Source organism: Salarias fasciatus, chromosome 22, assembly GCF_902148845.1.
Source record: "Salarias fasciatus chromosome 22, fSalaFa1.1, whole genome shotgun sequence".
NCBI classification, from domain to species: domain Eukaryota; kingdom Metazoa; phylum Chordata; class Actinopteri; order Blenniiformes; family Blenniidae; genus Salarias; species Salarias fasciatus.
Window position 1 is genome coordinate 11,217,165 of NC_043765.1, and position 22,406 is coordinate 11,239,570.

The 22,406-nt window shown below is 44.6% G+C and overlaps 1 protein-coding gene across 2 annotated transcripts in view; it reads left to right on the forward strand.

Moving 5' to 3' along the window:
- The window catches only part of fam49al (family with sequence similarity 49 member A, like), a 46,951-nt gene extending 27,775 nt beyond the window's left edge, over window positions 1–19,176 (forward strand). Inside the window, exons 2-12 of one of the 2 annotated variants that reach the window (XM_030119922.1) lie at window positions 42–132; window positions 5,885–5,964; window positions 10,001–10,122; window positions 11,642–11,747; window positions 13,936–14,072; window positions 14,173–14,250; window positions 14,571–14,687; window positions 16,106–16,185; window positions 16,555–16,681; window positions 17,835–17,905; window positions 18,077–19,176. In XM_030119922.1, the coding sequence (XP_029975782.1) occupies window positions 5,892–5,964; window positions 10,001–10,122; window positions 11,642–11,747; window positions 13,936–14,072; window positions 14,173–14,250; window positions 14,571–14,687; window positions 16,106–16,185; window positions 16,555–16,681; window positions 17,835–17,905; window positions 18,077–18,140 (975 nt within the window). In that variant the 5' untranslated portion in view covers window positions 42–132; window positions 5,885–5,891 and the 3' untranslated portion in view covers window positions 18,141–19,176. Of the gene's footprint in view, window positions 1–41; window positions 133–4,099; window positions 4,180–5,884; window positions 5,965–10,000; window positions 10,123–11,641; window positions 11,748–13,935; window positions 14,073–14,172; window positions 14,251–14,570; window positions 14,688–16,105; window positions 16,186–16,554; window positions 16,682–17,834; window positions 17,906–18,076 lie in introns of both variants that reach the window. The other variant, XM_030119923.1, reaches the window with a different exon arrangement.
- The last annotated feature ends 3,230 nt before the right edge of the window (window positions 19,177–22,406 follow it).

Sequence of the window (22,406 nt, forward strand, 5' to 3'; positions counted from 1 at the left end):
GCGGTCTTTGCTGATATCTCCTCTGTCTTTCTGTCTGTCAGGTGGTGGGTGCTGATGCTGTAACCACTGTGTGGAGCTGACAAGCCCTGGTTGATGCAGTGAAGTGTTCCAGTGGGATAAACAGAAGCGAAGGTAGGAATGAGAGATGAGGAGGAGCAGCGAAATTCACCGAGCAGGAAGGCAAGAGAGTTACGAGAAAATTGAAAAGCAAGAAAGCTGTGAAAAAGAAAAAGAAAAACACCGCATGGGCCAGTCGAAGGAAGAGGTGGCGGCGCATTTGGGAACGAGGAGACGTGATTGGTTCCACCGGTCCGTTGTGTACAGTGCAGCTGCTGAGCGGTGAATCACACGCCGCTGAATAGCCAGTCGGCGACAAGCAGGCAGATTGTGGTTGGATGCGATGATCACGGGGAGGAAAAGGGAGTTGGACTGGTACTGCTGGTGAGTTAATAGAGGTTAGACTTGGCACGGACATGCAGCGCCGTTTCTGCGCTCAGTAAATCCACAGAGATGAAGCTCCCGGGCAGTCACAGGAGGAATCTTTCAGCGAGAGCTGAAAGGAAGCTGGGTGGCTTAGCTCTACCGCCTGGCTCTCAGTCCAGGACCAGGTTTGGCTTTTCATCCCCGTACGGGAGCCGAGCCGCGGCTTTATTCAGGCTCGAGGAGCCCCTCGGTTTGGTTTCTCCTGCCGGACTACAGATGAGAGCAGTGTGTGTGTGTGTGTGTGTGTGTGTGTGTGTGTGTGTGTGTGTGCTGTGCAGTTGCATAAGAGAAGCACTTTGCTCCACTTCCATGCTGACTGCAAACACTGTGTATGTGTGTGTGTGTGTGTGTGTATGTGTATGTGTGTGTGGGTGAGGGTGAAACTGCAACCAGTGGTCACCAAACACACTCCCAAATGCACAGGATCCATTGTCCCGTTTGGGCAGAGGGCCACGGGATTAATGGCAAATGCGTGTCTGTTACGATTTTAGATTTTCTGCCACCTAAGGGCCACCAGCGAGTCTGAATGGCACCATGACGGAGATGTGCTGTGACAAGACAAGGCCAGAGGAGCCGGGAGAGTGCTGCTGAGTGCTGAAACAGAGAAGTGGGAGAGGAAAGAAAGCTGGAGGCCTCGGATATATTTGAGGAAACTATTCTGACGTCAAAAACAAAAAAAGAGAAAAAGCAGTCTGTGTATGTATTCGCATAATATAGACATCTCATTCAGGAGATGAAGGTTAACGACATAAACCACATACTCGAGCTGACAATCTAAATCATGAGAGGAAATGAAAACCAAAGAGTAGCATCTCAAACGACAAAAAAAAAACACATGCCTTTAAATAGATGGTTGAAAAAGAGAAGTGTGAAGTGGACCGACGCACACAGAGAGACAGAGAGAAAGAGCGAGAGCAGAAGTTTCTTTAAGAAAAAAAAAAACCAGAGCCACTGTGGGACTTCAGTTATCACTGGAGCCGAGATAACCTGGGATTTACTCACAGCAGCGAATGCAGAGAGACGAAGAAAGGTAGAGGAGAGGAGGACGGGCGGGCGAAGACAAAGGACGAGACAAAGCAATCATAGGAACAAAGGGTAAGGAAAAAGAAGGCTATCCAGCATTTAAAGCGCAAAGCGGGGCATTTTTATTATAATTCCGACACAAAAATCTCACAAACTGCACCAACCGAAGGATTACTGCTGTAAGCAAAGTGACCCGGTGTGCGAGTGAGCTGGAGGATGCTTTTCTTTCTTTTTCTTTTTTTTTGTTCCCCTCCATGCTCAGCTGAGACGAGCAGACGATATTACCAGGCCAACAGTATCCTGGCAACCGTCAGCCGAGCTCTGCTCGCAGGATGGACCGCATGCCGCTCCAGACTCGGCGTTTACGCGTGTTAATGTGCGCGTGTGTGTCAGTGTGTGTGCGCGCGGCTGGTGCCCGGCCACCTCTGACACACACACACACACAAACACACACACTAACTTCACATGTCAGGAATCCGTCGCCGAGATCTCCATCTTCTCCTTGGCGATCACCTTGTCGTCCTGAGGATGAGCGTCTCTTATTCATGTATTCATGGCGTGTCCTCGCCGTTTGGCGGCAGGTGGTGTTAAAGACAGGAGGGTGCGTTTTACGCACTTGGAGCGACGCGCTCGGGTTACAGCAGTGACTCAGCGATCTTGCTCAGACTCTTCACTGTAGACGGACACATAATACGAGAGATGCAGTATTCATGTGAAACTTTAAAGGCCGTCAGCAGGCTGGACGCTGTAACTCCATCCCTCCTCTGTGTGCAGATCACTGCTGCATTGCAACACCCTTTCTTGCGGAGTAACACGCTTCATTTTGTTGTTGTTGGTTTCTTTTTTTTCTTCTTCCAGGAAGGTGGCATCTCATAAACATGCTAACGTTGGCAATAAGTCGTTCTCGCGAGGGGGGGGGGGGGGGGGGGGGGGGGGGGGGGGGGGGACTGATAGGCTTCTGCGAACGTAGCATGTAAACACCGCGGGTACGGCAGAGGAAGTGAAACTTGGCAGATGTTTACCCACCGCTGCCGTCGAGCAGGGAGGAGACTAAAAAAGAGAGAGGCTTTCATGCTCACACTTCATTTCTGAATTAAGAATTCCTCTTTTTAAGGAGTGACTGATTCTTATGCAACAAATACAAACACAAGGCCGCATGAGGTCTTTCAGCCCACACGTCGTTCAGCATCCATTTACCATGAATGAGCCCTTCATGCCTCTTTAAGTGTTTCCTAAAATCATCACACACTATTACAGTATCGCACATTATTCTTCATACATTTTGAAAATGAGAGACAGAGCGAGTTTGACACCGTGATTTGGCAGAGAGCACGTTCTGCATGAGGATGTTACTTAGAATCATGTTGAACACAACACAGATTAAACAGTTATATAATAAAAAAAAATCCTAAAATGATCAATACTGTCATTTACGTTGCATTTCTGAAATGTTGAAAAGTACAATTAAGATCTGCTGATATGTTATTATTGTATTTAGGTTTAGGTTTTGTGTTTGGTGACATGTTTGGATGGGCTGCATATATTAATGATAAAACGATCAATGATTCAAAAAAAAAGTTCATTTTTAGAAAATGTTGTGAAATCATCAAGGAGTCACTAAAGAAGGAGTAAAGCGGTGCATACAGCTCCGAGGCTGGGGGTTTCACAGCGAGCGCTGAGATAAACGAACAACTCTTATCCATGCAGGTTCACTGAACATGACCTATACTATATTAATCAGATGTCATTTTGTTATGGCTCATTTGTCATAATAATCCACGGATGTCAAAGACAGAACCACCTGGTATTATTAACATTGAAAAATCACACTCTTGTAAATTTGTGTCACGTTAGTTTTGGGGAGCTTTAACTTGCTTATGACAAACGAGAAAAAAAGAAACATGCGCTGTCTCATATACAACACATAATTTGCAATGTCAAGCACATAACAATGGAATTATAGCCCAATGCACCTGATACGAATTCTCTTTGGTTTGGTCCGCTATGTGAAACCTTTTGAATGTGTTTGCGCTGCCCGACAGTATTATCTAATGAAGCGTGCATCACTGGCTTCATAAAGCTCTGGCATCTGGCCTTTTGGTGCGTGAGGTATATAGAGCTTGACATAAAGTATCTATAGACTGCTGTACATAAAGAGCATTAGAGGAGAAGAGATCCGAACATGGCGGGCTTTTATTAGGTTACTATAGTAATGTAAATGGATTAAAACCGTCGCTCAAGCTCCACTGGCTACACGTGAGTGAGCTAAATGACTCACCGCAGGATTCCGGCCTTCCTCTAATTGAATCCAGCGTACGCTGCACACGCACGCCAGCCGTGACGGCTGTGGTTTGTGACAGGACTGTCGGACTCTGCTCTGGAGATGCTGCTCTGGCAGGGAGAAGGACAGAAAGGCAAAAGACAAAGGGATGGTTAGAGAAGTGTAAATGCGCTTAAAAAAAAAAAAGAAAGAAAAACAAAGGGTGAACCGGTCACAACCTGCTGTGTTCTCCATGTGCATGTTGTGTGTTTTCTCTCTCGGGTTGCCAGGTTCTGCGTACTGTATGCATTTTGTCGTTTCCTCCCTGTGCAGGTCGCCAGCCATGGGGAACCTCATTAAGGTCCTTGGCAAGGATTTAGAGAACTGTCCACATTTTTTCCTGGACTTTGAAAGTAAGTGAGCGCCAGGGTGTGTGTGTGCACGTGTCTGTGTGCTTGAACAGTGAGTGCACGTTCATGCGTGTTTGTGCGCGTGTGTGTACGGAGACGTAGAGTGTGTGTGTTTGTGTGGAGCAGAGGTGCGCAGTGGGAGGTTTGGTGGGCGGGGGTCAGGGGAGGTGTGTTCGGATGCGAGCTGCTGAGTCGCTGATGGTGTGACGGAGGGCTGCTGAGGGTGCGGTTTGTCATTATCAGACGCTCTTTAGTCCCACTCTCTGCAGATCGTGAGGCAAAATCAAACTCAAGGAAGATCAAGTGAAACCAAACGCAACCACTGACTAAAAAAAAAAGAACATTTACCACGCTTTGGCTTCCCTTCCAGCTAACTCAGCACCTGAGATCATTATATAAACAGCCTCATCCATAACAGCAATATTTAGCCTCTCAGAGAGAGGAGCAACACCAGGCACAACTTGACTTAATGACTAATGGACTTCTCATCCTCATTACACTGAATGGAAATGAGATGTGTAATGTAGAAATGATTACTATTTCTGGCTTCATTGTTCCCGAATCAAAGCTCTAGATGTCCAAACATCTAACCACTGCTGTTTGTATTTCTAAATATTCTTCTTAAATTTGTTTATTGCAATTAAACTGTAAAATCTATTTTTGCTTTCTTGGTCTGCTGGGAAAAATTAATTCAAAAAGCACTCTTGACTCTCATCTTTTCTTTTTTTATTAAATATGTATATGCATATTATCTATTATATACTTTGTTGTGTACTTGATGTGTAACATGAGTTTGAGTTTTGAGTTGATTTCACAAGTTTCTCTTTCAAAAACGCGGACGCACACAGCAATGCTTCACCTTTAAAATGTGAAGAAGAGAGGATTCATTTCATTTACTATCAGACACATAAAAATAATTCAGCAGGAGAGGGAACCAAACCAGGGTAGAGGTTTAATGTTGACTGACAAATCGTACCCTGAGTGCCCAAAAACGGGAGCCTGATAAAATCCTCAATGATTCATGTGCTCAAAAAAAAACCTACCTTCAAATCCACATCCAGCACAATTAAAAATCTCAACCAGTGAAACACTGAGTTGGTGAAGCTGCTAGCATATGGTCAACGTCTTCTGGATTATTTGACAATATGAGAGGATTTGTGGTATTTGTGTGATGTAAAGAGAGAAAAGATTGGTTGTAGATTAGGCTCATTCCATAAAATTGTAGACAATTAATGGAAGCTAAAAAAAAAAAGTAAATGAAATCACATTCATAGAAGCTTTTCAAGTGTTTTTTTGGTTGTGAAAGCCTCAATATAAATGTAAAGATGTAAAGATTTTCTCAGAAATCATTAAAAGTGTATGTTTTTTTTTTGTGTTATATTTTTGAAGTATCCATGATTAGATTAAATTAGTACAAATATGTAACAGTTCCGGGCAAAATTGCCCATATAACTCCATGAGAGTGGGATTAAAGACACCCTGCATCCATGTTGCCATGCTTCACCCAGGACATACTCCCATCATGCCATTACAACAACCTCCTCTCATCCAGTCCCCCACCTCCTCGCACACCACACGCACGCACACACACGCACACACACACATGCACCTCACACACGCTCACAAACACATACATACACCCATGTGCGCACAACCCCGACACCCATCCCCTCATCACCCACAGACTTCTCCCCTCTCTCTGTTCCAGGGGGCTCATGGGAAACCTCCTGAAAGTGCTGGCTTGCACCGAACTTGAGCATGGCCCAATAGTTTTCCTTGACTTTGAACGTGAGACCATCCGCTTCTTATTTTTTTGAGTTATCCCTTTCTCTTCGTTGCCTTTGTTCCGTCACTCCATCCATCTCAGCTGACCATCCTCTGTCATCCTCGCAATCTCATTTACCCGCTTTTTATCCTCCTCCTCCTCCTCCCTTTGATTTCTGCTCCGGGGACTGGCATTTGGAAGTCATCTGGCTTGCTTTTAAAGGGTCTTTTCCACACACACACACACACGCCGTATTAAGACGCAGACAGACGCACAATAGCGCGGCGACGCTGTTGCAAAATGACAACAATAACGCTTTGATCTTCTGAGCTCCGAAGAACTGTGTGTGTGTGTGTGTGTGTGTGTTTGTGTGTGTATGGGGGGAGATACACCGTAAATGCCAGTCCTGTGTGGGTTTCTGTTGCTCGGAGATGACGACGGCTAACAAAGGGTCTGTCGTCATCCCTCCACCTCCTCATCGCTTCGTCTCCTATTGTGTGACCTGCTGCGTGTCTGAAAGGACGAGTGAATGAAAACAAGACCAGCAAATAAAATCACCTCCGTCCCTCCGTTGCTCATTTTCCCTGTCGGTGATTTGTAAACCCCGCAGTGTGAAAACATTCATCCTAACAAGCCGGTTTTACTCCTCAGTGTGGAAATCTTTGGATTATTCGTTGCTACAAAAGCAGCTCAGACTCTTGTGTTGACGTCCATGAGCTAAAATGCCATTTTCCTTGAGACATAGCGTCCTTCAAACAAATCCTTGCTAAATGATCTGTTAAGATGAGGTTATTTTGCACTGTCTTCCCACATATTCTGCCCCTCCTCGGCCACTTTCCCCTCCTAACAGCTGTCTTCCTCCTCCTCAATGCAAAAAAGTGGGAGTGGAAGAGTTCACTTCTGGCAAAGACGTCAGCTGTCAAATGGCTCGAATTTCCACTCCATTCACTGAGCCTGTGATTCACTTGACTTCAAAAGCAAGTGGAATGAGTCAGGCTGGGGAATGGCAGCTTTTAGAGGCGTCCTCCCGCCCCGACCCCCCTCCTTCCCAGCCTCCCCCTCTCCAGTCACCCACCCCGGTGCCATCTGTGAGCGCTCCTCCTCAACCTGGAGACACATTCACCTCTGTCACGCAGTTTGGTTTCCACTGCTGCATCCCGGATGCTAATTGTTCCCTCCTCCGAAAACCTTGTGGAGGACACGGAGAGAGTCTGACAACAAACTAAAAGTTACAGAAAAGGCTGGAGGAAATTTGCCCTCCAGTTTCAAGCTAAGGCACCGTGAATTAAACTAAAAGCAGTCTAAAAGAGAAACGGCTCCACTGCTTTGTGAAATAACTCAAACTTGGAGATTTTCTCTGCAGTAAATGTGAAGCTAAGCATGTTAACTTCACACTGCAGACGCATAAACACTGGACACCAGACTAAGCACGCCTGACTCCTGGGAGAAAGGAAGAAAACTATTGAATAAACATGAATTCAAGATTTTTCAGCGAGGCTTTCTGATGGTTTCCTTTAGGGATTTTGTTTTGGGTTTTTTTTTTTTTTTTTTATAACAGGAATTTGTGACTCAAAATTTACTCAGCAGTGGCTGATATATAAAGATATATTTATTCTTAATGTGGATATGCAGTAAATACTACATGGCAAGCTTCCACATTGACATAAAATGTGGTCCAGTCAAGGGATAAGAACAACATTAAATAGATAGAGACTGAAAATCAGCTTCTTGTAAACATGAAGCACATAGAAAAACTAGCACATTTTTGGAGAACTTGCTCAAGGGAAAAAAAAATTTTCAGGCACCATTAAAGTGGACAGCAAACCACTGAACTGAAAAAACTGACTATTCCAGCAGGGTGGTGGGAAAAACCCACCCTCGTATTGCCTCAATCTCTTCACTTATCGCACAAACGGGGCTCTTCTGATGTCTTCTCTCCTTGGCCCGTGCACACGGGAACTGAACACATCAGCCCCGAGGCCAAAACAAATAAAAATCTAATCAATTTTATATTAATTCAATTTATGTGTTGGCCAACAACAGTTTCATTCTCCGCGCCTTAATGTGATTAAGTGAAAAGCTTATTAAAATATAAAAACAACAATTCCCGCTTCAATGACGATGAGAAGAAAAGAGTAGCCTGAAGAAAAACAGACGCAGTTTCAAAGAAGGCAGCCGTCGACCTGTTTCGATTAAAGGGTATTAAAGAGAGACATGAGCAACGATCAATAAGCCTGGGCTGAAGGGGCAGAAAACACAGATCCAACAGCTTTGAATGAAGTAGAAGTATGAATTGATACTAAAGTATACAGCCATACTACTTTCCAGTTGCCTTCGGCCTCAGAATGAATTGGTAAAGAAGTGATAAAAGATCGATAGTATATTTTCTTTTACAGGTATAGCGCTAGTTGAGTTTTAAGCATGGCTGCGCACAGCGGGATATATTATCATAAACAGTGTTTTCATATTGTTTTGCCAAATGATTTTCATCATTATAATGACTTGTTGCCTCTGCATATGAAGCTACATCATTTCTGAGAAGAAAACATTACAATATTCAGGTATTCTAGTTTCACTGGTTGCATTAGTTAAGATCACCTCACCTAAGAACGAGTCAAGACCAAGACAAAACCAAGAAAACCATCTTGTTTTTTGACATTTCTAATAAAGAGACACCATTCTAAATTAAGAATTTCGAGTTCCGAGGCGACTGGAACGCAGTATGACCCCTTAAGCTCCCTGTTTGTGCTAATTGCTAACTACTTCCCTTTGCGAGCGATTCAGACTTCTATGAATTCCAGCTAAATCTCACCCTTCAGTGCCTCGGATTAAGCTCCAGCCATTCAATTAGCACTGAGTAAACATAAAGATGTTGTTGTTTACTGAAAGAACGAAGGACTACATTAGAGTCTCTAAAATAGCAACACTGCTGTGTTTATGACGCCAGCCGGGTGTGTGTGTGCGTGTGCGTGTGTGTGTGTGTGTGTGTGTGTCTGTGTCTGTGTATGGAGGTGAGCAAATATTCCATGATTATCGTTTCTCTGTGGGGAGGCACTGCCACGGGGGGCAGAAATAATCAGCGGCGCGGCCGCACGCGGCGAGCGACCCCACCGCCCCACCGCCACGTCCAACCTGAGTCACAGGGAAACACACATTAAACCAAATGCATCTGATGACTCATGAGGACCGATCCTAAAAATGCGGCCATTTTTAAAGTCTTCATCCCTCCTGTGTGACTGGGAGGAGCCCTGCAGCAAAAAAACACTGAACGTGTGCTGCCGAGTGTGTGTGTGTGTGTGTGTGTGTGTGTGTGTGTGTGTGTGTGTGTGTGTGTGTGTGTGTGTGTGTGTGTGTGTGTGTGTGCGCACGCGTGAAACCGCTAAGAAGAAAGACGCAGCGTGCCCAGAGGTTGTCCTCCTGCTGCTTCGTGTGTTTTAGCATTTTTCACAATTAAAGCTCAAGGGCAAAAATAAAAGAAAGAAAGAAAGAAAGACAGCAGAAAGTGTCTTCCCATTCATAAAAGACGAGGGAAAAACTAAGCGAGAAAGAGATTGAACTATTACATCAGTCGAAGGAGCAATTACACCTATCTAGGAATTTATATATCTCACTGCTGACTGGACTGTGGAGATGATTACAGTACAGGAGGCAGATATGATATATAAGTGGTGAAATCCAACCACTTTTAAAGCACCTGGAAACCATCAGAAATGTTAAGCTATCAGTTGTCGCTTCCAAATTGTCCCCTGAAGTGAAACCGTTTGTGCACTCGCTGCAATCAAACCTCGCTGTGTGACAGAGCGTAGCTGTCAAGTCTCTCCGGCTAATTCTTGGAGCGAAATTGAATCATTTAGACACTGGCCGGATCATGACCTTGTAAGTTTACAGCTGTGATTACTTAAGCCCACTCGGAGTAAATAAAGTACAGTTTTCTCAGGTTTCTACCTGGAGTTCTAGGAAATCACCATTTCTTCTCTGAATTCTCCACTAATCTTCCTTCTTCCTTTGAATATCCCCCCTTTCCTCCTCCTCCTTCACACCCCTGGTTTCCCTTCCCAGATGCCCAGCCCACGGAGGCGGAGACGGCCGTGTGGAACCAGGTCAGCGCCGTGCTGGAGGAGGCTCATGGGATCCTGGCCGAGCTGCAGTCCTATAACGGCGCGGGGCAGGAGATACGAGAAGTGAGCGCACGGCGGTCGATGAGCACAGATAACAAGTCTGACTCGCGGAGAGACATGTACCAGATATAGACCGAGACAGAAATGTGTGAAAGGATCCTTCCAACAAACACCTCATGCTACAAGACGCAGTGTCGGGATTCGGCTTCTCTTCCTCTGCGATAGCCGCTGATGGCTCACTCAATTCATAAGAGCTGATTCATTTCCTCGTTCTACTTCCCCACGTCCAGGCCTTGGAAAACCGCGTTCAGATACCCCGCCTGTGCACGAATATCACTTTCTTCAAAGGTTTTACCTGCAGCCATATTAAAAACTCAGCTGATGTAAGGCTGGCTGCGATTACTGACACAGCCGCACTTCAAGTTTCTACATTTCCAGCAATGAAATGGATTCTACAAGCTTCCAGCTAAACGAGAGTCTAGATTTTAATGAAAAACCAAACTCCTCACCGTGATTGTCTCATGATTACTGCCAAGCAAATATGACTGAATTACGTGTTTAAATCTTCATGAGGGGTTTTAAAGTTAACTCCCCCTCAGTGAACATAAAACTCTTTGCCCCCTCCTTCATCAATATGGCTTTCTTGAATGAAACCCTTCAAAGTTTTAAAGAGGTTTATTAAGCATATTTCTAAGTAAGTTTAAAATCGTGGGGTTCATCCTCCTTTGTAAAACTATGTGATCTGAATCATGATGCCTTTGTGGTGCTAAAAGTCTTTGGTTTCTTCTACCTGAGGAACAGCAATCTAGTTTTATCATGTCAAATATGATCCAGAAATGACTATTTAACATGAGACAAATCACGTGCAGAGAGTTTGGATTAGCTATGCACAATGTGGCTTAAGCTTTGAGGGAACTCATCCCCACCACACTTAATCTAAAGGCATCTGATTATTGATGATCTGACATACACAGAATTGGACGGCATCAACTAAGTTTCTAAATATAATCCACATCAAATGCACTGTGCACTCTTGTCTCATTCATGCTTGCTTTCAACACTGCAGTGCCCTACTGTTCCAGGACATGAATTAGTAACTATTAAAATGGATATTTATAAAAGGGTTTTAACATTTACGTCATAAGTTGAAGTAAGTTTGCACAGTGAACTTCTCAGATCGTTTATGGAAGTTAGAAAGCATCGTGTGCAACAAACACACTGACATGTAAACATCAATCCCTATTGCAACAACACATCATCAGTGGGGTAAAACTAACCTGTCTCACGACGGTCTAAACCCAGCTCACGTTCCCTATTAGTGGCATGTCAGCTGATTTGGTGAAGGATGTTTAAGTTACTCTGGCACATTGGGTTAAGTCTTGATCTTGAGTGTGAGCGGTCCGCTACAATCACCGTACAATTGTTCCATTAATATGACTCAACTTTGAGAGGTAGTGAACTGAAAGTGAAAAAGGTTTTACAAAAGTCAGACATGGCTGTAAGGGAGACAGAAGCGAGGAGATGGGAAGGCTTTTAACTCATTTTCGGAAAGCAACATCTGCTTGTGTTCCTTTGCCTACAGGCCATCCAGAACCCAGGCGACCTGGCTCTGCAGGAGAAGGCCTGGAATGCAGTCTGCCCCCTGGTGGCCAAGCTGAAGAGGTTCTACGAGTTCTCCCTCCGTCTGGGTGAGCGAGGGCCGTTTATATGGGTTATAGGCTACTACATTAACGTTCTGGGTCAAGGTGTCATGTGGTTATAAACGCTGAAGAAAAGCACTCCTAACATCCAACTATCCTTCACAAAAGCTGTCACATCGCTTTGTTTATCACACTTTGCGACAAGCATGTGTGAAGTGACTGGGCTCCTTTGTTATTCCAGCATCTTGCGGAGCATAAATGGGCTGAGATTTGTCTTCGATTACTACCGCATGTCCACACACGCCACCGCGCTGTGCTGAACAGCTACGGGGCGTGCGACTGGGACTGGATGTGACAGACAGCGCTGTTCACACTTCCTGACAAACAATGGAGTGCGTGCAGCGGCGCATGTTTCTATGAGGAAGAGAAAGAGTTTGTGTGGAGGGGCTGGGATGAAGCAAGCGAGGTTGCATTACAGTTTGAGTTTGACAGCGTTGTGTGGCACACTCACTCACTCGGATGCCGTCATGTCCTCCCAGCCATCTCTGCAGCATCCTGACCTGGCAGCCAGGCAGCCGTTGCTACGGAAACAGTACATGGTCGTCCAGCAGATGGAAAGACAGGGAAAGAGAGAGAGAGAGAGAGAGAGAAGTATGAGTGGAGAAATGGAGTTGAGCTGCCGCCTCTGCCTTGCCTTCCAATAATACATTGATCTCAGGGACATTGTGTTCTCAGCTTACCAAACAATGAAGGCTGACTAATAATTGATGATAATGTATCAGCGCTAATGCATCCATGTACAAAAACACCACCTCGGTGGTAAAAAGGATCGAATCCTAAATGGCTCGGGGTAAAATCTACACACTTTGCCTTTGTTTTGCTTCATCTATACTCGATTAAAACAGCGCTAAGAAGCAACTTGTCCAGTAAACACGCAGCCGTGGCGTCTCCTCGTGCAGTTTGTCATGATGAAGCGTCAGGTGTCAGTGCAGTGGGTTAGGGACCGCTCTGCTCTCACAGCAGGAGGGACCCTGGGGTTTACGCCCAGGCCTTTTAGATGAAACACTTCAGCGTTGTATTTATAGAAGGCCCCTTATACATTTTTAATGCGGAGGAAGGGATGGGGCCTCGGGAGGATTTGCTGCGGAGGCATTACTACTACGCAGAGCCTCTGGGGGTCCGGCTCTGCCCTCTCATTTGTCTCATCCCGCAAAGCAGCAAAGAGGCTTGCTTCAATACTGCATGCAGCACTGGGGATATGTATGTCCACTGATACGATGGCCTCAGGGATCTCTGTGGCGCACTGCTCACAAGATACATGCATTCGGTTTGTGTGAGGAAGAGTTTCTGTGGTTTGCAAGAAGCAAAAAGAGTCTGTCAGGACTAAACTACCAGTTCTGACCGAAGACAACAAAGTGAATAATTGAACAGAAGCCAGTTTTATTAACAGTCTTCAGACCGACACTTTCACCTCTTTAGACAAATATTAAAAATCCCATGAATGGAAAGAAAATCCATTATTTTGTGTACTGGATTCTGTCAGAATCTTTTTATCTGAACTACTGCGAAAGTTACATCAAGTTTTCTGTTCCAGTAAAATATCGTCAAATCTCTGGTGATTCATGCTGAGGAGATTAATGACTCTACATGCAAAAGAAATGCAAATGCAGCTTAGCGGGTGTCTCCCCTGCATTAACAGCGGCACCAGTTTGAGTTATCGGCTAGCGGGGGTGTATTTTGCACATCCAGCCAGAAGAACTGAAAAAGTCAATCAAGTGGAGAACACACCCTCCTCTCAACTGTAACAGGCAACACTGAAAAATAGAGAAATCCAATAGCACTTGGACATGGTTTCTGGAGGTCTTTCAATTAAGACTATATTTAGGGCTTTACAGCGTGAATATTTTTGGTCGGGTTGAATTTCAGTGAGAGCAGGCCGACAGGGGATCTGAGCCCAGAGGTCTCCTGTTCTGCTTGATGTTAGCCCCCACAGAGAAAAAAGTGCAGCATCCAACAGGTACTCTTTCTTATCTTGCAAAGAGGTCACAAAACTCTCTTATCTGGCTGCACTGCTTAAAATGTGTGTTTTATTTTGTTTTCAAGCCGGGGACATGAAAGAGTCTTGTGATCCCGGCTGGATCAGACAGAATTACAGCAGTCAGATCAAAAAACACCTGAACAGACGCTCACTGGAGCTGATGAATTTCTGACATGGAACTGTTGTGCGACCTTGCAGAGAATGCCTTGCGCAGCCTGCTGGAGGCGCTGACGAGCCCTCCGTACGCCCCCATGCAGCACCTGGAGAGAGAGCAGGCCCTGGCCAAACAGTTCGCTGAGATCCTTCACTTCACACTCAGCTTTGACGAACTGAAGGTGGGAGGAATCACTTCTCGTTGTAATTACAGTCCTCAGACACCGACGAACCAGTACATACCTACTTACAGCCTCGCTACCTGTTTCTCCCACCCTGCAGATGACAAATCCAGCCATTCAGAACGACTTCAGCTACTACAGGAGGACTATAAGCAGGAACAGGCTGAACAACCAGCAGGTGAGACGTGATCCGGCTCAGGCTGCTGTTGCATACCTGATCAAACGTTGAGCCAAAGCAACATGGCTTCACTTTCGCTCTTTAATCTTTGATGAGTCAAGTGGAGGTGTTCCCTTCCTCCTAACAACACAAAGGGATGTACAATCAATATTTCATTTGGTATTCGAGGTACACAAATTAGAAGCGGGATTGGCTTCATCATTACACTCATTTTACCAGCTGCGAGACGCGATGATTGGATTCGCGCAGCTCAAGATTAATGTTAATGCTATAAGCCTCCCAAGGTTGACATCTGTTTTCTTTTTTTTTGTGGCTTGCAGCTGGAAGCAGAGAACGAGGTGAACAACGAGATGGCCAACCGAATGTCCCTCTTCTACGCAGAGGCAACACCAATGCTGAAGACTCTGAGCAATGCCACCACCAAGTTTGTTTCAGAGGTACGTCCCCCAGATGATCAAGATGTGGTTCGGCATACAAAAAAGTTTAAGAAGTTAAAATCATGGTGTGTGGAATCCTGATGAAGTCTTGCACCCAGTCTCCTCAAACAGAAGGAGAACACCACAATTACTTCAGACCTACTCATGAAATGAATCAAAGAAAGATCAGGTAGTTCACTAATTTATAGAAAGAGCCACTCATTAAGTTCAGTTTGATTGTAAAATCATGGAGGACATTCACCGTCCAGGACCAGGACTAGACGCAACTTTACAAAGTGTAAACTTCATAAAACTGTGTTTTGAGAACTTGCTACATCAAGTTCAGACATTTAGATACAAGCTACTGTCTAGTTTAACAGCATTTCCCCCCTTGATGAGACCAGGCTTTGCATTTGGTGCTAATCATTGTGTAAATTCATGCACTGTCGTTAGCTCGGTCCATTATCCCATTATCGCTTATTTTTGCCGCTGCGGAGCGAGCACGGCACCGGCTGAAGCGGGGACATGTTTCCACGACTACCGAGCGTGACGCATGAGGAGCGTCACGTTTCTGTGGCAACCGAGCATGACGATGAGGGGTGCGAGCTGACTGGTGTTTCCCCAAAGCACTTAGTACTGCCTCTTAAATCCCGTTTAGCCCTGCACCATCACTTCCTGGTTTAATGAGTGCATGACTCATTTTGACATACTCAACACAACGTTTTTCAGCACATGGTAATTAGGGCCACTTTCTCTGAGGCGTTCACCTAACACAGCACATACGTCACTGTTCCTATGAATTGTTAGTTAAAGAATCATCCACAATGCATATTTGAAGGGAGTAATGACGACTTTCAGAGCAGAGATCGGTTAGTTGGTGCTGAAAAGGTGATGTCTAGTGGTTTACAATCTCAAAAGCGTGTGAATGGCCTCCTCTTCAGCCCTTTAGTTAAATAATCAAATGAGTCAACCAAAAAGTGAAACGTAAGACACATTGTAACCTTTTCATCAGAACCAACAAGGTTATCAAGTTCAATATTCTGAAACCTTTTTTTCAAGGCGTCCTGGGTTCTAGTCTGTTTATGCTGTGAAACACCTGAGACCTTCACCCCAGGCACCCTCTGCATGAAATCTCTCCACCGTCTCCTTTCCTTCGCTGTCAAAACACAGTTTTCGCGTTAGGAAGGGAGCCGTCATTTGCTAACTTTACACCTAAGTGCATCCTGATGGGACACACCTCTGAGGAATACTTTTGGGGCTCATGCAAAATGTAGAGGACATGCTGCTGATGGGTGCCTTTTAGCAGAGCAGCCTCAGAGGCCTCAGGCTCTTTGTCTCCACCTTGTGGTGGAACATTTTGTCCAGACGGCACAGAAACACATCCTCGCTGTGGAAATAATTTCCACTTTTGCTCTAATCTCTCTTCTGTCTTTCCCCAGAACAAGACCTTGCCCATAGAGGACACCACGGACTGCCTGAGCACCATGGCCTGTGTGTGCCGCGTCATGCTGGAGACCCCGTGAGTGCTGCACCCCACTTCCCTTCCCCTCTTCTGTTCAATCATCTCTTCCCCAACCCATCTCCTCCTCCTTCTAGATGAAGGTCAGAGAATGAAGTTTTAATTAAGAGGCCTTTTCAAAGTGAGCACAAACGAGGCCTCAATAGACTGAACTGCTTTGACTCAGAGTCCTTCATGCCAAATTCAAGATGTTTAATCTTCCTTATTAGACATGTGTCTGTGTGAATGAAATGTCATCAGCGATTTGTTCTCTCTCCCTTTGTAGTTGCTCCGACTCTCTGTCCCGCTGTTGGCCTGCTCTAGATTTAACAAATGTTAACTGAAGACTCTTTGGTTAATCGCTTTGCTCCGTGACCGTCTCCTTCACAGGGAGTACCGCTGTCGGTTCACCAACACAGACACCATGCTGTTCTGCATGAGGGTGATGGTGGGCGTCATCATCCTGTACGATCACGTTCACCCCGTCGGAGCGTTCGCCAAGACCTCCAAAATTGATGTGAGTTGAACACACAATCAAAGCTTCAATCATTTTCAAGCACTTGGTTTTTTTTGGTTTTTTTTTCAACAAAGCAATAAATCCAGCAGCGGGACCATTAGTCTGCACTGAAATATTTCACACAAGTCAACAATCAAAAGTCATCAGTGTTTCAACATCATCAGTAAAAAAACCTGCCGCCCTAAAAATGATTTATTGACACTGAAATTTAACAGGTGCGCATTGATGAGTTTAACGATGTGAACAAGCCCTATTTCTTCTTAAAATGCTGAACTTGCAGATTATTTCCATAAAACTGTAGGCTGGTTTGCAACAAAAATGGGATCAGATTGAATATCGTTTGGGAAAAAAAAAAAAAAAAAAAAAAAAAAAAAAGGACTTGGAAAGAATATCAAATATTTTTGGGTAAGCTTACTTCAGTGTGAAATAAATATATCAGTAGAATATGAAATACTATTTTACGTTGAGTCCTTAGTTGTCGTTTTAATCAATCAATTGCCACAGTGGATAGCATGTAAACCAGGAGTTTTAAGCATGCAGCCAAGTCCAGTGTGACTTTGTGTGTCAAGTGTAAAAATGTAGTGTAAAAATGAAAAACAAGACGTGAACTGTGTTTTCTTTTCTTTTTTTGTTTTTTAGATTTAAAAATTTACTATTTGTCAGTCTAGATTGAACTATTGTAGCAAGACTACAGACAAAAACACATCACTGAGGTACAGAGACAGCGAATCGCAAGTAAAATAGAATAGAAATCCTCTGACCTGAGAAACGACAGGATTTAACTTTAACCCTTTTCCATTTAGGAAAAAAAACACCTTTGGATTTGTTTTCATTTACATGTTAATATAAAAATTGGATCAAACTGTGCTTGATGTGACCCCTAAACCTCTGGCACCGTCGTCATTTCTCCGGTCACTAGAGGTCACCTCATGACCTCTGCACAAACATTCAATCGCTCTGAGCTCTGGAAAAGACACCACAAAAAATAAAAAACCTTTTCCCATCTCAAAGTGTAGACGTATGTCTGCTTCTCGGAGAAGTCACTTGCCTTTAATACATGTGTGTACTGAGTCAGTGTTTGGCTGCAGCAGCTGCAGCTGCAGGGGATGAAGAAAAGCTGCTGACCTTTCACGGATGTGTTTGTGGTGTGCAGATGAAGGGCTGTATCAAGGTGCTGAAAGAGCAACCGTCCAACAGTGTGGAGGGACTTCTGAATGCACTGAGGTGTGTATAGCCAGAGGAACACACACACACACACACACACACACACACACACACACACACACACACACACACACACACACACACACACACACACACACACACACACACACACACACACACACACACACCGAACCGGCATGTGACAGGTCTCAACGCTTCTTCTTTCTCCAGGTATACGACACGACATCTAAACGATGACAGCACCTCCAAACAAATCAGGGCCCTCCTGCAATGAAAGACCGAGGCGAGCGATGGAAAGAGAGAGAGAGTGAGAGGGGAGGAGGAAGGAAGAGGGAGGAAACAACCGCCTGTGGCTGATAAATCTGTTTGTTTACAACGAACAAAGAAATTCATCTCCAGGTTAAGAGCGACCTGATGATACTAAGAAGAGAAAAATAATTATATATATTGTCAGCTGTCCATCATTCTGTCTCTCATTTTGTAAAGTAATAAAAGAGAAAAAAAAAAGCCAGAAAAGAAGATTATAGATATATATTAAAAGAAGCGAAACACAAGCAGCAGATGAAGAGTAGGTAGGGCTAAAAGAAGAAGTTATATTGGGAGATTTACAGTCAGAAACAAACTGAAAATGGGAAAAAAAAGAACAGAAAAAAGAAGGGTTCATGTCGCAGCAGTAGTCTGACAAGTATTTTTGCACACACTTTGAAAACAATGCCATCTCCTCTCCCCTGAAATCTGACCCCAAAACTGGTTCCCTGACACTTCCCTGTGTCGCTCCCTTACACGCTCACACACACTCCTACAGCTGAACTGGAGGGGCTTCTAGCCTCTCCGTCTCCCCCAGCTGCACTGATCTCTTACCTTTGGGTGCACCGTGAAGCAATGTGATGGATTCACTCCGGAGATTTGTTTCCCCTCCCGTTTCGGTGCAGCTGGAGGAGAGGAGACAGTGATGAAAGTCCTCATTTCTTCCCACTCATCCATCCTACACCCTGGAGATGTGGTTTTTCCTTGGCACAACAACAACAACAGCAGCCTGATCCACTCATATGTGCCCTGACGCTGTACATGTTCCAGCATAAAAAAAAAAAAGCATCTCGTGACTTGTCTCTGGCTTTACTTGAACAAAGTCGTTCACTCTGTCTTTCTCTCCATGGTGCTAACGTGGTTTAGAGATCACAGTAATAGCTTGTTAGGCATCGTCTGGCTGTAGCCAATGCAGGACATCTTAATAGGTTAAATCTCAGATCTGTGCTTTCACATCAGCGCGAAATAACTGGAAGGAATAAGGTTTCACGACGCTTGTAAAATCCGAGGAAGCCACAGCACACTTTAATCTCTTCACCCAGTGCCAAAGCTGATTGGTTTACGCTTTTATAGCATCATCCAGCCAGGCCGGGAGGCGAGCTGGAGGCTTTCGTCCATCCATCTCCTGCGAGGACTTGAAACGGCCGAGATTACACGAGTGGAAGCAGCAGACACACATGCGCAAGTTTTCGGAGAGAGCTGAGAGGCTCCTGTGTAAATACGCCAGGCTTTTCTCAACGGGCATCCACACGGTTCACTTGGGTCCTCAAGGAAAAATCACAACCAACATCAAACACCTGCATACAACCAGACTTCTCTCGAGTATGAGGTTGAAGTCGTTCACTAAGTAGGATAATAAAGTGAAAATAACAACATCAACAAGAAAAAAGATTTCAAAGGAAGTGCTGTACTTTGGATGTCTATTGCCCTTAGTCGAGCTTAATTTGATCTTCTAATATATTTTCTATACAGGGGTATGTGCACAAGCATATTCTGTATAAATACATAGATGGCATGTTGTAAAAGTTCTGACAGAAAACGTGTAAATAAGGTGTTTTTATTCATTTTTAATTGTTCAGTGACGCTGAAATTGGGTATGTGTTGTCTCTCAGAGTTCCCATGCGTTTTGGCTTGGACCATCGGACTTGCCGTAGTCATAGGTTTCAGAAATTCAGCTTCATAAATGGCGAGTGAACCGGAGGGAGGGGAGGGACGCTACGGTGCGGGGGAGGGGGCAAGGGTGGGGGGGCCGTCCATTTGCTTGTTATTTTGTATATTTTGTGCAACAATAAACTTGTCATTTATTACATTCAAAAAGTGACGTCCTGTGTTTCTAAGGGGGAGAAATTGCAAGGTTTGCCACGAACACACACACACACACACACACACACACACACACACACACACACACACACACACACACACACACGGCATTAGAGTCACCAACTGAGATAAACACTACACAGGAAGGCCAACAATTTCACAATCGAACAGAGGATTTTTAAATTCCTGCAAGGTGACAGGACTAACCACTTTACACTACAAATCTCAGCTAAACAAATGAATGCCAACTATATTTTTACAAAAGACCTGTTGATCTCAACTCTCAAGGCAACTATCTGCTTGTTAAACATCAAACATGCATTTATTCCTTAGCTAATATTTAGTACTTTTCTTGACTTTGTCAATATATTCACATTTTCCACCCATTTGCAAAGAACGACAACATATTCCGAATAAAAGGAACACAATGCTTTATAAAACGTACTCAGCTGCAGTTATGAAACATCCATTTCTGTGCATCTATCATCGACGATCATTCTAACGGAAAGACAACTGTCCTCCATCCACACTCTAATCAAACAAGCACGTGTTCGATTTTGGGAGAAAAAAAAGTTTGTGCATGGAGGAACAGAAAGAACATGCAAACCCCACATGGACAATTTCTCCATCACATAAAGGTGAAATGGTTAAATAACAAAAAGCACAAACTGCACTGACTGAATTAAACTAAGTTAGTACACAGGTGACACAACAGCCCTTTTTCGATGACAGTTTTTGTCAGTGATCAGGCGCATTTAATCCTCCAGGGAGGGTTTTAGTGTGAGGATTCTCAGACAGAGCTGCCGCTCATCAGAACCTTTTGTTTTCTTGAAGATTGAGGATCATTCACCAGTGAGCGTCTCATGGTACAAAGTGTTCTGGCCCTGCAGGGATTGCTCCAGTCGTTCCCTCATTCTCACCACAAGGGGGCAGCAAAAGACCACTTTCCAAAAAGATGTAAATCCAGGCCAATTAGGACAAACACAGATGTAACCAGCTTTATGCAGACCGAATGATTTTTACATTAATTAAAATGTGAACGCTATTACAAATAATTTGAGATACTGAGCTATAAAGCAGCGTTAAAAGGTTTTATAAACGAGGCATTTACAACGTTCGTTGTTCACAATAGTGAAGTTGTTGCCACAGCAACAGGGTATGATTTCAAGCAGGAGTTTGCATGCTCTGCCTGTGCAACTGTGAAGATTTTTCCCTGCACAATCCCAAGACATGCTTGCTTCTGACATCTGAAACTGGTACACGAAGTCCGTCCCCCGATGGTCTGGGATGAAGCGGGTTCAGCAGATGGATGGATGAGAGGTTCTTGCCGTCCGTGTCTGATGTAAGACTGACCGTATTTAATCTAAGAAATGATTTCAGCTTGTTCAGCCTTGCGAGGTCTGTTTGTACTGTACAGTAGGACCGCTGCAAGGTGTAAAGTAGGGCAGGGGGGCACAGGAGAGCCTGTCAGAAGTTATATATGGAAAAGAGAGCAGCAGCACGCTGCCTGATGCTGTACTGCCTCATAAGGTGAAACAAAACTGCTGAGGAAAACAACAGACACTTGTGAATTAACAAGAAATTAGAAGTCAAACAGAAGGTGAATGAGGTCTGTTGTGGTTTTAGAGAGTTGGTGCCGAGTGTGTTTGTGGTGTGGAGCAGCTTTGGCTTTGTGCCCTAACTGTCATGTAACAAATAAGGAACCAGTGTCTCGCCTCACTTCCCCAACATTCAAATTCAAAACACACGTTAAAAAAACCCCCAAAAAAACCCTTATTTATTGTTACAACAGACGAGGACGACAACTAAACAACACAGTTACATCAGACCTGCGGGGTGATTGAGGGTGTACAGTTTGCACCTTTCTGACCCAGAACACCTTTTCAGCCCTCTGGGACACACTCCGCCTCTCCACAAAGAAGCGGTCCATCCATCTATTATACTGCCTTCAACCCCGGCGCGGCCACGAATGAGCTTTAGTCATGATGAAACATGAAGCAAAGCAGCAAAATGTACCAGGATATGAAGAAAAGTCTGCATAACTTAAGCTGTGAAAGCTTCAGTTGGACTCAACGGTCAGACTTATCAGAGATAACACCGAAGTTCCCCTGAAACGTTGAGTAAATCCCCCTCCTGCCTCGCTGCTTGGCGCTCTCTCTCTCTGTGTTTTCCCTCCTGATGCCGCGCCAAAGTTTGGCCCAGACTCATCAAGTATTAACCGTTAACCGCCACGAGGAGGGAACACCTTATCAGCCTAACTGGGAGTGATACGCTCTCCACAGTGGTTTCCCTCCACTGGCTTCCCCTTACCGCCTTTTTTACTCAACACACACACACACACACACACACACACACACAATAAACAGCCTTTCTCCCCGTTTCTCTTTGTCCATTGTCTGACTGTCACACA